This window comes from Thermobia domestica, chromosome 14 (genome assembly GCF_964235325.1).
Source record: "Thermobia domestica chromosome 14, izTheDome1.hap1.1, whole genome shotgun sequence".
In the NCBI taxonomy this organism is placed as follows: Eukaryota; Metazoa; Arthropoda; class Insecta; order Zygentoma; family Lepismatidae; genus Thermobia; species Thermobia domestica.
In genome coordinates, this window is record NC_137467.1 from 154,812,029 (window position 1) to 154,825,466 (window position 13,438).

Sequence of the window (13,438 nt, forward strand, 5' to 3'; positions counted from 1 at the left end):
CCATCTTGTAAATTTTGTAGAAGTCTTGTCTCGTCTTGATCCTCGAACAATTCATTCTTCTTTCGTCTCGGAAAATGAAAGAAAATATTTCAGTTTAACGATCCACAATTATGCCCTTAAGGCTAATGGAGACGGATGATTAAGGCAAGTGAATTATGGAAAAATTGCTGAAATGAGGATGTGGGAGGAAATGGGAGTACCCCGAGAAAACCCACGGACATGATGTTGTCTACCACAAACCAGGGGCGGATCCAGGGGGCGATCGGGGCGATCTCCCCCCAGAAGAGGAAACTTTTTAAAATTGTATATATAAATGAAACCTATCCCCGAGTTTGACGCTCTTAAAAGTAGCTCTAAGTACCAGTATTACAACCCACCGCCCCCCAGAAGTCCGTCCTGGATCCGCCCTTGCCACAAACTTACTTGACCGGAGATCGAACCAGGGACTACGCACCAGAGGTAAGCGCTCTACCACTGAGCCACTGTTCTCCCACTGGAATGTGTACTAATGTACTGTTGACTACTGTTTAGTAGTTATAATTGCGTTATTTGTTCCATGCTGATTAGAACTCGTGTCCCTATTTTCATTACTATTCAATGATGGAGTACAACACAGAAGTTATGTAGGCAAAACATGAACAATATTTTTTGTCGTAGCATCTGGCAACCTTGTCGATGAGACATGCAGACTACGAAGAGGCGTGACAGCTGGGCAGGTAATCCAGTAGTTGATCGCGCGTGTGTTTGGCGGTAAGAAGCGAAGGAGCGTCACAGCAGCGAGCCACGCTGTAGGGTAACGCGTGCTACCTGTTACAGAAGCGCAACATTGTGTTTTTTAAACTGTAGGGGTGATTACACATATCAAAACAGAGTGCAACATAAAATGTTTATCTGTGGCAGTGACAACATTTAAAATATATCTACATCAGAACGTGTGATAAGTGTGACATTTAAAACTAACAGTCTTACAAAATATTGTTTGTTTACATTAGTGTCAATACAAAAAAACATTCGAATTATTTGTACTACTAAAAATTGTGTATTGCATTTCTTCAAGAACATATTAAATAGTGGTGTTAAGTGTGTGATTTTTTGTGAGTGACACTTTATACAACAAACAAATTCACCCTGGCGACCAACGACTTGTCTTCAAATGGAAAATCAGGTATGTGCGGTGTAATTTTTGTCATATACTTATGTCGAAAATTTGATGTTCTCTGACATGTACCTAGGTACATGGTCTTATCATTTTAGAACGAGAATTCCATTTCGTAGGTTGGGTTCAGCGTTTTTTTTTTCTTTCGTACCACTCATGCTATATAGTTTGAATTGTATCTGAAAATAATGTGATCCAGGGGTCAAACCCGAGGTGACAGGCAAATGCTGACACTGCTGTATTGATAGAATTTTTGGTAGGCATACGATCGACTGTTTTCAGAAATATAGCGTATTCAGGGACGTACGCAGGGGGGTTCGGACTCCCCCCGAAATTTCTACTTTTGCGTAAATTTAGCATAATTTTAGGGACATTTTACGAATTTTAATATGAAATACCCTCATATTGACTTTGAATCCCCCTCGAAATAAATTTCTGCGTACGCTGCTACCACACCGTTATTATGTAGCGCATGAAAAAAATGAAATTTAAAGGTCCATAGCTCCAAAACTATGGGACGTGCTGTAGGCGGGTCAAGACCACTTAAGAACTAATAATATGTGCACTATCCAAATATACATGTTTCAGAATCCTAATGTACTCATGCAACAATTTTTATAGAGCGAGTTTGGCTACGGGCATTTAATTTGAAGTACTCACCAACTATATCCTGACCAGCCAACGAGTGCGGGCGGCCGGTTTTGGAACTAAAATGCAAGCAGCAGTGTTTCTAACCGGATTACTTGTAATCAATCTATCAGAGTTCTTTTTGTCCTGTTCGTAATAAATCACTTCACGCATATGCTAAAGTCATGGGCAGATCCAGGGGCCGGGGCGATTGCCTCTCCCCAGAATAGGATATCTTTTATTTTAAAAATAAAATCTAAGAATTTTCACTTTTGTATTATAAATGTAAAATAAAACCTAAAGTAAGTAGGCCTTACTTTTTTTACGTTGCAGAAGTCAAATAAAGCAATAAATTGCAAGAAATTACTTACATTGGCGTTCTTGCGCAATAAAATGTCCACCTTCGAAATCGCAGGTGGCCATTTCTGTTCTAGAAATTGCAGAAAATAGCTACTTCTTCTTTACTAAAGTTGTTCTACTTTTTTTTTTTTTTTTTTTGCAATACACTCTTACCTTGATTTGACTTCGAATGACCGCCCCCCAAACATTCAGCCTGGATCCGCCTCTGGCTCAAGCTAAGACAAACAGTTTCAAAAGTTATTGAAGCTATTTGCAGAAAATTTTCAGTAACAAGCAAAAAAAAAAAAAAAAAAAAAAAGCTACAACAAAAATACACCCTCCACATTAACTTGCGAACAAATTAGCGAGTAGCGTTTTGCAGGCTGCTTCTGTTTTATAATGACATCGAATAAAACGTAATCAATTTTTATACAATCTGCTTAATACACGGTAGAAGCTCACTGAATTGTCAATTGTTCTATGTTGTTCTTAAATTGGTAATTTCCATTCATGTATCACTATCCACAATACATCTGCAGTACTGCAGGAATGGTTCATTACAACCACACAACTTACGACGTTCTTTATTAAGCGGAAAGAGATTAGGCTATGCATAACATCCAAACTGCAATTTTTAAATACCGTTGGATACACTGCAGAATGAAACTCTCTGCTCCCCTGTCCCACCGCGCTTGCCAACAAACTGATGTAAACACAACAGCAGCGCCATCCTTCCAAAACCGCACTGCTATCCTGGTCAGGTAATACCTCCATAAAAACTGTTGCGGAAGTACCGCAGAGTTCTGAAACATGGATATTTGGATGGGGCACATATTAGTTCCTCAGCGAAGTCTTGACCCGACTATGATAAGTTATAGGTCTGGCGTATTTGAGCTATGAACCTTAAAATTCATTTTTTTCATGTGTTCGGCAACCTATAAGTCCGAAAGGAAGCATTTGTGCACCCAAGTTGGTCTATACTTTTCGTCTTATTTTGGTGTCAGGAATCACCTCCCAAACGTTGTCGGTGTTATTTTGGAACACCCTGTATATTAGTATACAATCAATTAAAAAGTGTGGACTTACCAAACTCATAGGGGCACCCTCGCCAAATGACGCCCCATGGTCATTTGTATTGATATTTTTATGTTCAAGGGGCGAGAAGAAAGACTAGATAGTATCGTAAAAAAAGAAAAAAAAATGAATTTGAGATTTCAGCGGATTTATACATTTCATCCTCCCTACAAGCCGAGGTTATTTTTGGATCTGTCCGTTCGTCCCTATGTAAAAGTGTTCACTCGTCCAGAACCCGTACCATTCGACGTCCCCGCACCAAATTTTAAACTTAGGGATTTTATAGGATTCTTGTGCGGAGGGGGAGGTCGAATTCGAATTTTCTTCCTACGCCTAAAATTAAGGGTATTTTATTGAGAGAATATTTTTTTTAAAAAAAATCTATTTTCCAGAAAACGCCTTTAACGATTTTATGTATATTTCATACATCGATATAGTATGAAATATATCCACTTTTTTATTATTAGTTATTTATTTATTTGTGACGGCAAATTATTGTTTTAAAAATAAGTGTTTATAAACATTATGACAAAATGTTGTTAAGAGAATTTTCAATGAAGTAAAGAACAGATGTGAGATGAGATATTTCAACATGAAAAAACAAAAACAATTGAATGATTTTTTGTGTAAGGTAGATCTAAACCAATAAACTTGTAAGTACAGAGAACTACTTATCATGTTTATCATCTTATATCGAATTTAAAAATGTACTTATCGTTTCATGGAGAACTACATTTAATATGAGGGGCCGCGCTGGCTGTGGTAGAGCGTTCACCTCTGGCGCATGGGGTCTTTGGTTCGATCCCAGCTCGCGCTAAATGAGCTTTGTGGTGGACAAAAAACCGTGTGCGTAAGTTTTCTGGGAGTTCTCCTATTTCCTCCCACTTTCTTCATTCCACCATTTCATTCCTCCTCATCATCATCGTCTCCTTTAGCTTGACCGGCATAACCGCGGAACGTAAAACAAAGATTTCATTTTTTTTTTTTTACATTTAATATGTATTATGAAAATAATACCGCATAATAATATAAACATATTACATTTAGCAACATACGAAAAAAAAAAAACAAGAGAAAGAGGCCGTATGTACTCAAAGAAAATTGGTGAAGTTGAGATTTTACATAATAGTAACATTGGCTTTTGCATTTCTGAAATATGTATAAAAACAATATTAGCCAAAGCATTAAACGTATTCGGTATCCCTAGGATGATAAGGTTTCCGGTTTCGGAAATCCTACCTTCCGGTCCCGCGTACCAAAACCCTCCATATTATAGTATTATTTGCTATATTGGTTTCCTATATAATATAGAATACAGGCTCACATAAGCAAATGATTGTGTGTGAGCCAGTTTCTTTGAAGTCAGTTTGATTAACACAATATATTAAAATGTAGGAACTTACTTCTGTAATATTGTTCAGAGCTAATTTAAAATGATTATATATATATATATATATATATATATATATATATATATATAGAGAGAGAGAGAGAGAGATAATAGATAGATAGATATAGATATAGATATATATCAAAAGATCCAATATACTTCAATTAAAATTTTTCTTGTAGGCCTTATATCTGGTGTAGCCAAACCCAAACTATCACTGAACTCAGTATAATGTGCTTATTCCGAAAAAAAAAAAAAATCCATTTAGAGGCCGTTCAAAAATTTTGTGGCCCCTGTAGTGACGGATCTAGCGCGGGGCCAGGGAGGGGCCTATGCCCCTCAGTTTTTTGAGTGAAAATTATAATTTAATCTATTATTTATTTATTTTTGAAAGTTTATACTAAACTCATACCTATTGTAGTCTGAGTTCTGGCTGCCCTCCCCTCCAGATTTTATCTTTTAGATCCCCCACTGGGCCACTGACCCAAAAACTAATTATTGGCAAAGATTGCAATCTTTTGATGTATTTTTTGGATCATTCCTAAAATTCTTGTTAAATTATTTATATTTAACTTTGTTGTGTTTCTATAACAACTTCGATATCATTTCGATCTTTAAATACCTAAGTTTATTGGTTCCCAGTTTGGACATACGAACAAACTGCACCGTGTGCATATTTGCGATTTAGCACTGATGTGTCGTCATCTGTTTTTCCTTTTTTTCCCCTTCTTTTTTCTTTTAAATGTAAACGAGGTTGTTTTTACTTTTAATTCCAGTGAAAACCGGTTACGATGCATTCATGAATAAAAGTAAACCGAAGTTCAAAACATATAACACCAATTAAATATATATAAATGATTAGTATAAAGTACATGCAAGTATACATCATTCGTGTTCGATTCTCTATGGGGATATGTGCGAATCGTACCTCAAATTAAACCGTTAATCTTATATTTAATAACAGCAAACAACTAGATTTTTATTGAGTCTAGATTCATGTTTGAAACAAAAAAAGATCTAATAATTTATTGAGATGAACTAATTTTTATTCCCAATACAAATAACTATTCGAATAATTTATTTCAATGAAGTAGTACAGGGTTCTCAAATTAATTCCTATCACTACCCATATTTTATCATACCCTCGTGCCAGCGACCCCCTTATAGTTTCTGGTTTGTAATAACCTTGTGTGGGATTTTTAATATAGACCCTACCTATTGAGGAGATCTCACGATACCCATGTATTTCTATAATAGTAGGATCCATTTCTTGTATATAGTGGATACAGTGACTTCCCTAAAAGCGAATGGATTAAAAATAAATTTGGTTATTCATTCATATTACAATTAACGAATCCGATCCGTCATACTGTTTCAAAATGGAGGCCGTTTGAAAATTTTAAAACTTCATAACTCCCTTAATTTTGGGTCATTGGTTAATTTTGGTAAAGTAATTTCTAATTTTGGTAAAAATAATTGGGCAGTTGCTAAAAAAAGTTATTGAGTATTTCAAATGACTTGACAATGTGCGTCATGAAGATTGAACTGGAAATTGCTGCACTAGTGAAATCACACCATACTCAGGTACCTCATTAGCTTTCAATTTTAATTGTATTTCAACATGCAAGTTTTGTTGCATTTGTATTTTTCTGGTATTTCAATATGCAGTTCTCATTAGTTTCATATCATACCTCTTTCATTTAATTGATTTTTAAACAACTCTGCATCTGTTGAAAATGTTTAGTAGGCTTTTTTTTTTTTTTTTTTTTGGGTTCTTGACAGTATGTATAAAAATAAAAATATACTTATCAGAACACAATTCAATACAATATTTAAAAATATTTTTCAGTATTACATTCTAATTATATTTATCTTTCGCGACCCTTGTGAAATCCTCTCGCAACTCCCAGGTTGAGAAACCCTGAATTAGTATTTACTTCTACAATGCACATGTGTTCGAATAATTAGGGGAGATGATGGCTCAGTGGTAGAGCGCTTACCTCTGCTACGTAGGATCTGTGATTCGATTCCCGACCAAGTAACTTTGTGGTGAACAGCATCATTTCCGTCGGTTTTCTCAGAATATTCCTCTTTCCTCCTACATTCTGATTCCTAGGAGCATGATCGTGGGACGTCAGTGAATGGTGTCGTCGTCATCATAGGTATTCTGCTATTATTTGCAGGTCATTTACTGCAACTTAGAAGTTTTCATGTTCCACAGTTTTCCACAGTTTTCAGCTAACCTCTGTGTCTTCACGTACGGTTTTGATTTCGTTCATTAACTGTAGCCTCCTTCGCCTCCTGCCTCCATTTCCTGCTTACATAGCCTCTAGCACGTCCCTCATTTTACTGTTCCTTCTCAGCCAATATCCCAACCAGTTTCTGTTTCCGTTTTCAACTACAGTATATCTACAATTGTTCCTCTCTCGGCCACCATTTCTAATACTCTCACACTCGTTTCCCGCTCGATCCAACTATCTCCATTCTTCTCCACACCCACATTTCGAATGTTTCTACTTTCGTTTCATTGCTTTTACGTAATGTCTGTGTTTGTGCCCGCAAACACAGTAAAATACTCTACTCGAAGCATTTTATGAGTCTTTTTCTCAACTCTATTCAAGGACTCACAAAATAGACGTTTCTTCCCCTTAAATGCTTCTTTCGCCGTTCCTATCCTTCTGAATGATACTGAATGGTATAGGGAAGAGCAATTACCATACGTGATCACATTGACCAACTAGCCTGTGATGTGCAATTGTCTGTTGCATAATTTATGGATTCTTCAGTTAAGAGAGGTGCGTCTACGCAAATGATTTCTCTTTCGTCATAAGCTATTCATTGCCTTTAGATATTACATCATACACGCATATTTCATTTGTGTTGATTCCGGATTCAAAACCGGAATTGTGTGTATGATTACATATATAATGACCTGCAGGCCTATATATTTGTCACAATGTCGTCGCCACACACACAATCGAATGAAACGCCCTCGGTGAGTGTGTGTGTGTGTGCAGGAGACAACCGAAATATTGAGCTCTGTAATTATTACGGCAGTTGGCTGTGAAATATTGGACAAGTCGGGCCATTGACCACTTATTTATTTTGTTTGTATTTATGGCCAAGCTAATATATGTGGTCATTACCCGTCTGTACATACGTATATCTTTGTTTTCCTCGTATGTACAGGGTGTTTCAAAATTCTGTCACAAACGTTTTGGGTCCGAATTTATTTAGGAAGATAAGCCAGAAATAAATAAATACAAAAATAAATCCACGTAAGATAGGACCTTTAAAAACAATTCTTGTATAAAATGCTCTAGGAAAGGAGAAAATAATAGAATTTATTTTTAAAAAGATTTGTGAAGTGATACAAAGAAATTTAGACTAAAAGCACTGGGCTCACCCTCTACCTTAAGAAAAATGAATTGAAAGATTTTAGTTTAACTTCTCAGGATTATGAATGGTAGAGCAACGGAGACGATTCAATTATATGATGATGGAAGAATTGGTGGAATGAGAAAGTGGGAGGAAACGGGAGTACCCTGAGAAAAACACGAACACGTTGTCGTCCATTATAAACTTACTTAGCCGGAGGTCGAACCAGGGACACCAGCAACAGAAGTGGGACTTCTACCACTGAGCCACCGTGACTCCCTCTGCCTTAAGAAGAGAACATTCTTATTCCACCTAATTCACATTCTCAGTACATCAATGATTCCACAATCATCCATCTTGTTTAACTTCGAGAACGTAATCGAGGAGTCGTTAATGTAATGACTTACTTTTTCACATAATTCAACTATCCCCCATCCCCAAATAATAATTCTTGATGATGCGTTAAGGTTGGAAATATTGCTTTTGCCCACGACACGGATAAAACAATCTTCGCTTTTCGAAAATGAGACGAGGATTGCGTTTTGAAATTCGAGACGAGATAAGAAACATGATAGTTCTTGTCTCGTTTTAGAAATTAGGAGTTTCCCGAATCAAACATTCACACTCTCAATAGAAGCTTCGGAGGTAATGGAAATATACATGGATTTGTCCTTGGATTTCAATCGGATGTGTCTGTCACCATAATCTCTGTAAAAACTGTAAGGATAATGGAAATATCTGCAAAATTTCTCTTGGAATTCAGTGGGATGTGTCATTGCGAAATTAAAATACCGCTAATTTTTACAGTAATTATGTGATATCTTCAAATAGATAAAATATAATCGAAAAGTGGAACAAGACCTCCCTAGACAGTATTATTTTGCGTGAGATACCGTTATCACGACTCATTTATCTGCTTTCGATTTCCAGCCATTTAGAAAATCGGCATTTATTTTCGCGTTTCTAAATAACAGCAAACGAAAAGCTACTAGGTGGCTCGGAATAACGGTAACTCATGCAAAATAACATCGTCTAGGGAGGTCTTGATCCACTTTTCGATTATCTTTTATCTATTTGAAGATATCACATAATTACGATAAAATTAGCGGTGTTTTAATTTCGCAGTGATAGAGACTCTTAACAGTAGAAATTTGAGGTTGGCTTGAGGGTGGAAATATTAATGAAATTTCCTTTGGATTTCAAAATCTTCCAGTTTACCGTCTCACAATTATATCCTTTAGGCTGAGATCGATGATTACGGCAAGAGAATGATGATGGAAAATTTAGTAGAATGAGAATGTGGAAGGAAACGGGACTATCTCGAGAAAACCCATGGACACGTTGTTGTCCACGACAATTTTACTTGGCCGGAGATCAAATCATGAACTCCATGCATCAGAGGTAAGCAGTCTACCACTGAGTCACCGTGCCTGCCTCAACTTTTGCCTCGTATTCAATCCTACTAAGGTATCTATGTAACTGAGTGACTCAGGTTCAATCCTTGGTGAGGGCGAGATTTTTTGTCTTGTACTTTTGATCTAATGAAGCTGAGAAGTTCAACCAGCCTTTGCAAAAAGAGGTATCTTGGGGAACATGTAGTGTGAAAGGAACTTGCTAACTACATCACTCCTTATATGCTAATGTCGAGAAATTGTTGAGCTTTATCTGTACGCAGTGTTTTAACTTCCTATGGCCACCCTGAGGGAAAGGAATTAACTTATTTTTATCTTAATAAATGTATTTGAGTTGCTTAATTCTAGGAAACAGAACTTCAAGTAGACATCTTTTCAGAAAAAAAAAATAACAGCATTAAAAGCGTACTGAAGTTAAGATAATGGAATAATTTCCTGGAAATTTAGTTCTTTAGCTGAAAGATTCCAGACTCCCCGTGTGCCTTGAAGAAAGGAGAGAAATATAAAGAGCACGGGTAACAATTCCACCTCATTAATCAATGACACAAGAATTTGATGTGCAAATTACGACGTGTAACTAGTCGTTTTCCCACAGTGCACTGCATCTGTAAGTGTCTGGTATAGTGATGAATGTGACGGATATTGTGACCTGTGTATTTTAATATTAAAAAGTAAGCAGATCAGGTGCTGGCTGTGTAACATATGTGTGTATGTATGTACACAATAAATCTGTATCAATTACCTGGTGCGTTTTCTTGCTGGAATCAAGACAATGCCCAAAGATACGTATTAATCTTCATTTTTGTCTTGTAGCTCTTGTTTTAGTTCACAATGTAGGTTATAAGTTATGTTTTCTATTTGTGGAGTCTGGAAGGAACAGCTTCGTTGTTGATCTGGTGCTTGGTACTTAGATATAATTAGGATATTTATGACTACTGTTCTTGGAACCGTTAAGGTACAGTTTTTTTTTTTTTTTTTCGTAATAGCTGTTTGTAGGCATGACAGGCCCTATTATATACGCAAACTATAGGTGGCCATCTAAGAAGAGATCTCTTGGAGCTGGCATTGCGATGGTTGATTTTTAACGTGATTAAATTATACGTGCTTGTCTTTCTAGTGTAGTATATACAAGGTGAACCTGAAAGATGTGCACATTCTCCGGGAGGTGATTCGTGACATGAAAAGAAGACCAAACGTCCTCTTATATGTTGTCAAATTCCGCGTCGTGTACGAGTGACAGGGAGCCAACTTGGAATCGACAATCGAATCCTGACAATTGGAACGGAACAGAAAGATATACGCAAACTGCGGGAAGCGATTCGTGACTTCAAAACTAGTTAAATCTGGCTATGAACATCACCCAAAACAGTACATGAGGCAGTCGCGCAAACAGAGATAGTTTGTGCACATCTTTCTGTTCCGTTCCAATTGTCAGGATTCGATTGTCGATTCCAAAATCACACCGCTGTCACTCGTACACGACGCGGAATCCGATAATATACAAGAGGACTTTATGTCATGAATCACCTCCCGGAGTTTGTGCACATCTTTCAGGTTCACCCTGTATATATTTTTTAGTTTTAATGTTTCACGATAATGCCCTGAGGTTAAAGGAACGGTGATGATAATGAACAAAATGATGGAAGAAACGGGAGCACCGCGAGAAAATCCACCACAAAGCTCACTTGACGCTAGAGGTGATCGAACCAGGGACACCACGCGTAAGAGGTAAGCACTCTATTACTGAGCCATCGTCATTGCGGCACCTTTGTTGTACACTTGTTCTGTGAACGTGATAGGTAGTGGAGTGGTCCCGCGTTCAACTCTTGATACAGAATTTTTGTGTTAATACAACGTAAAAGAGTAACTTTGAAGTAGGAAATACTGTCTACAAAGCCAAAAGTACTGGTGGTGTTAGCCAATTGAGATGACCATGTAGTATCATTCCACCACGACGATCCTAATCCGCCAGACGGCCAACTTGGAGTTGATCTAACTCCCTAATTTTTTCCAACTCCGGCAACGGTGAACTGTCACACGCAGTGGCGGCGGTTGGACGTTAAAAATGAGGGGGCAAGACATGATCTGAATGGGTTCTTCCCAGTTGCGGACGTCTCAGTTGCGGACGCTGCTCTTATCTGTTAAAATCTTTCCCAGTTGCGGACGCACAGGTGTTGCTTGGAATTTCCATGACTCGATTACGAAGCAACCAGAATTGTTAGTCCCAATTGCGGACGCGTGCGGGAAAAGAGGTAAGATCTATTAATAACAAGCAGCAACGTTGCCACATTTTTCATATAATTATATTTACCACCCTGCCTCAGCAACGAAAAGGACTTTTTGTTGCAAGAATACAATTTGCTGAAAAGAGATTCATTCAGGGGTGTAGCTAGTAAGTTCTTATAGGGGCATGACTTTTTCAGGGGCCTTAGCCTTTTTACAATGTCGAAATAAAATTCTCCTTACAAATTTTTAGTGAGGAGAATTTTATTTCAAAAAACAAGATGGGAACCGCCCCCACACACAAGGATTTCGTACCCTCTATGCAACTTCCCTTTACACTTAACCAGGCTTAGGACTGGCAGTGTCAATGTTGAAACTATTTGCCCTGGCGTGTTTACAAGTTGCAGGAGAGTAGCCACTGTCGAATATTATGCCTATATGAGAATGAGCTTGCAGTTCTCCTTTGTCAGGTAGTGAATTATATAGGCCTACAATATTTACACAAACCCGTTATATACAGTATTTATACAAAGCTACTCAAGTCTCTGAACATATGCTACGCATCGCAAACACTTCTTGATGTTACCAGTATCCTGAAATTCCGCAAGAATTCTATGCATTCTTTCGTCTAATAGTATTGCCAATTTCTTTCTTCTTTTCCCGCATATTTTTAAATCCATACGATCGTACAGAAAGTCGCTGTGCCGAGCTTCATCCTTGAGAACTCGGACTAACTCTGAGACATTTGGGAGTGCTTTGTTTGTAATAGAACGCAGTCTGTTTTGCCAGCCTTCAAGTGTGTTGTTCGTCCTGTGCCTTGTGTTATGGCAGTTCGAAATCTCTGTAGTAAAAGTCGAGTTCTCCAACCACTGGACGACGAAATAATCATACAATTGCTGCAATTTACTGTTGCATGGTGTGTCTTCTTGAATACACAGCCAACCATCAACGACTTCATCTATTGGCAAGTGTGCCAAAGCAGCACACATTCTAATGCACAACCTAACCTCATCACCATTTGTGTACTTTTGTATAAGCCCTACTTCTTGTACTTTTCTCCATAGGCACTGGTTGAAATGAAAATTGCATCCTTTACCCTGTGCTTCTGGAAATACATATCGCAATGCGTTTATGGATGACTCTTCGAAGTCAACCATTATCCATTCCGGTTTTCACTCAGGGACTTGTCCCTTAATTCCTGCGAAAAGTCTCTCGTATATTTGCTGTCTTTTGCTTGGCAGAAGAGCAGACACAATAGAAACAATATTGGTTTCTTCACCGCTGCTACCAATGTCGGCATGCACTGTATAAAGCTGGGCAAACTGTTTGCTGCACGTTTTAAATGTTCCATAAAAAAAAAAAAAAAAAAAAAAAAAAAAAAAAAAAAAACTACAACTTGCAAGAATATTTCTTCCATTTCTGCTAGAAAATGCCAGTATCCTGTCTACGCTTTCATCATCTAAAAGAAGAAAATTGAATCCATCTCGGAAATGAAGAATATGAGAAGAAAGTTCAATATCCTGAGCTGTTTTCCACGATGTGTTTCCTGATTGATTCCTGCAGCGGTAAAGACAAGACTTTAAAGAAGAATACTGCGGCACGTTAGCCACCAAATCGTAACCCTGGTCACATAAATCAGCGAACTATTCTTTATATATTTTCCAAATAGGTTGATCTTCTTCCCGGACTCCCTTCTTTGCGCTGAATATTTTCTTCTTTACTTCAGCTACTGCAACGTCCGGTAGACACGAAAGTTGTGAAATCCAGAGCACAACATTGTCTTTCGTTGACATTCGCCCTTTGCAACTTTTGGATTTGTCGTAGATGCAAGCCCAAGTA

General features: G+C 37.7%; 2 protein-coding genes across 2 annotated transcripts in view; one reads left to right on the forward strand and one right to left on the reverse strand.

Moving 5' to 3' along the window:
* The first annotated feature begins 724 nt into the window (after positions 1-724).
* The window catches only part of insc (spindle orientation adaptor protein inscuteable), a 231,632-nt gene continuing 218,918 nt past the window's right edge, over positions 725-13,438 (forward strand). Inside the window, exon 1 of the mRNA XM_081739080.1 lies at positions 725-1,165. The gene's annotated coding sequence lies outside the window, so the exon portion shown is untranslated. The remainder of the gene's footprint in view (positions 1,166-13,438) is intronic.
* On the reverse strand, positions 12,133-12,756 carry LOC145670052 (uncharacterized). Its single transcript, XM_081738402.1, has one exon. The coding sequence runs from the start codon at positions 12,754-12,756 to the stop codon at positions 12,133-12,135; it is 624 nt and encodes a 207-aa protein (XP_081594528.1).

Excerpts from the sequence above, each read along its gene's own strand:
- LOC145670052 (XM_081738402.1), bottom strand. The coding sequence starts at position 12,756 with ATGGTTGACTTCGAAGAGTCATCCATAAACGCATTGCGATATGTATTT.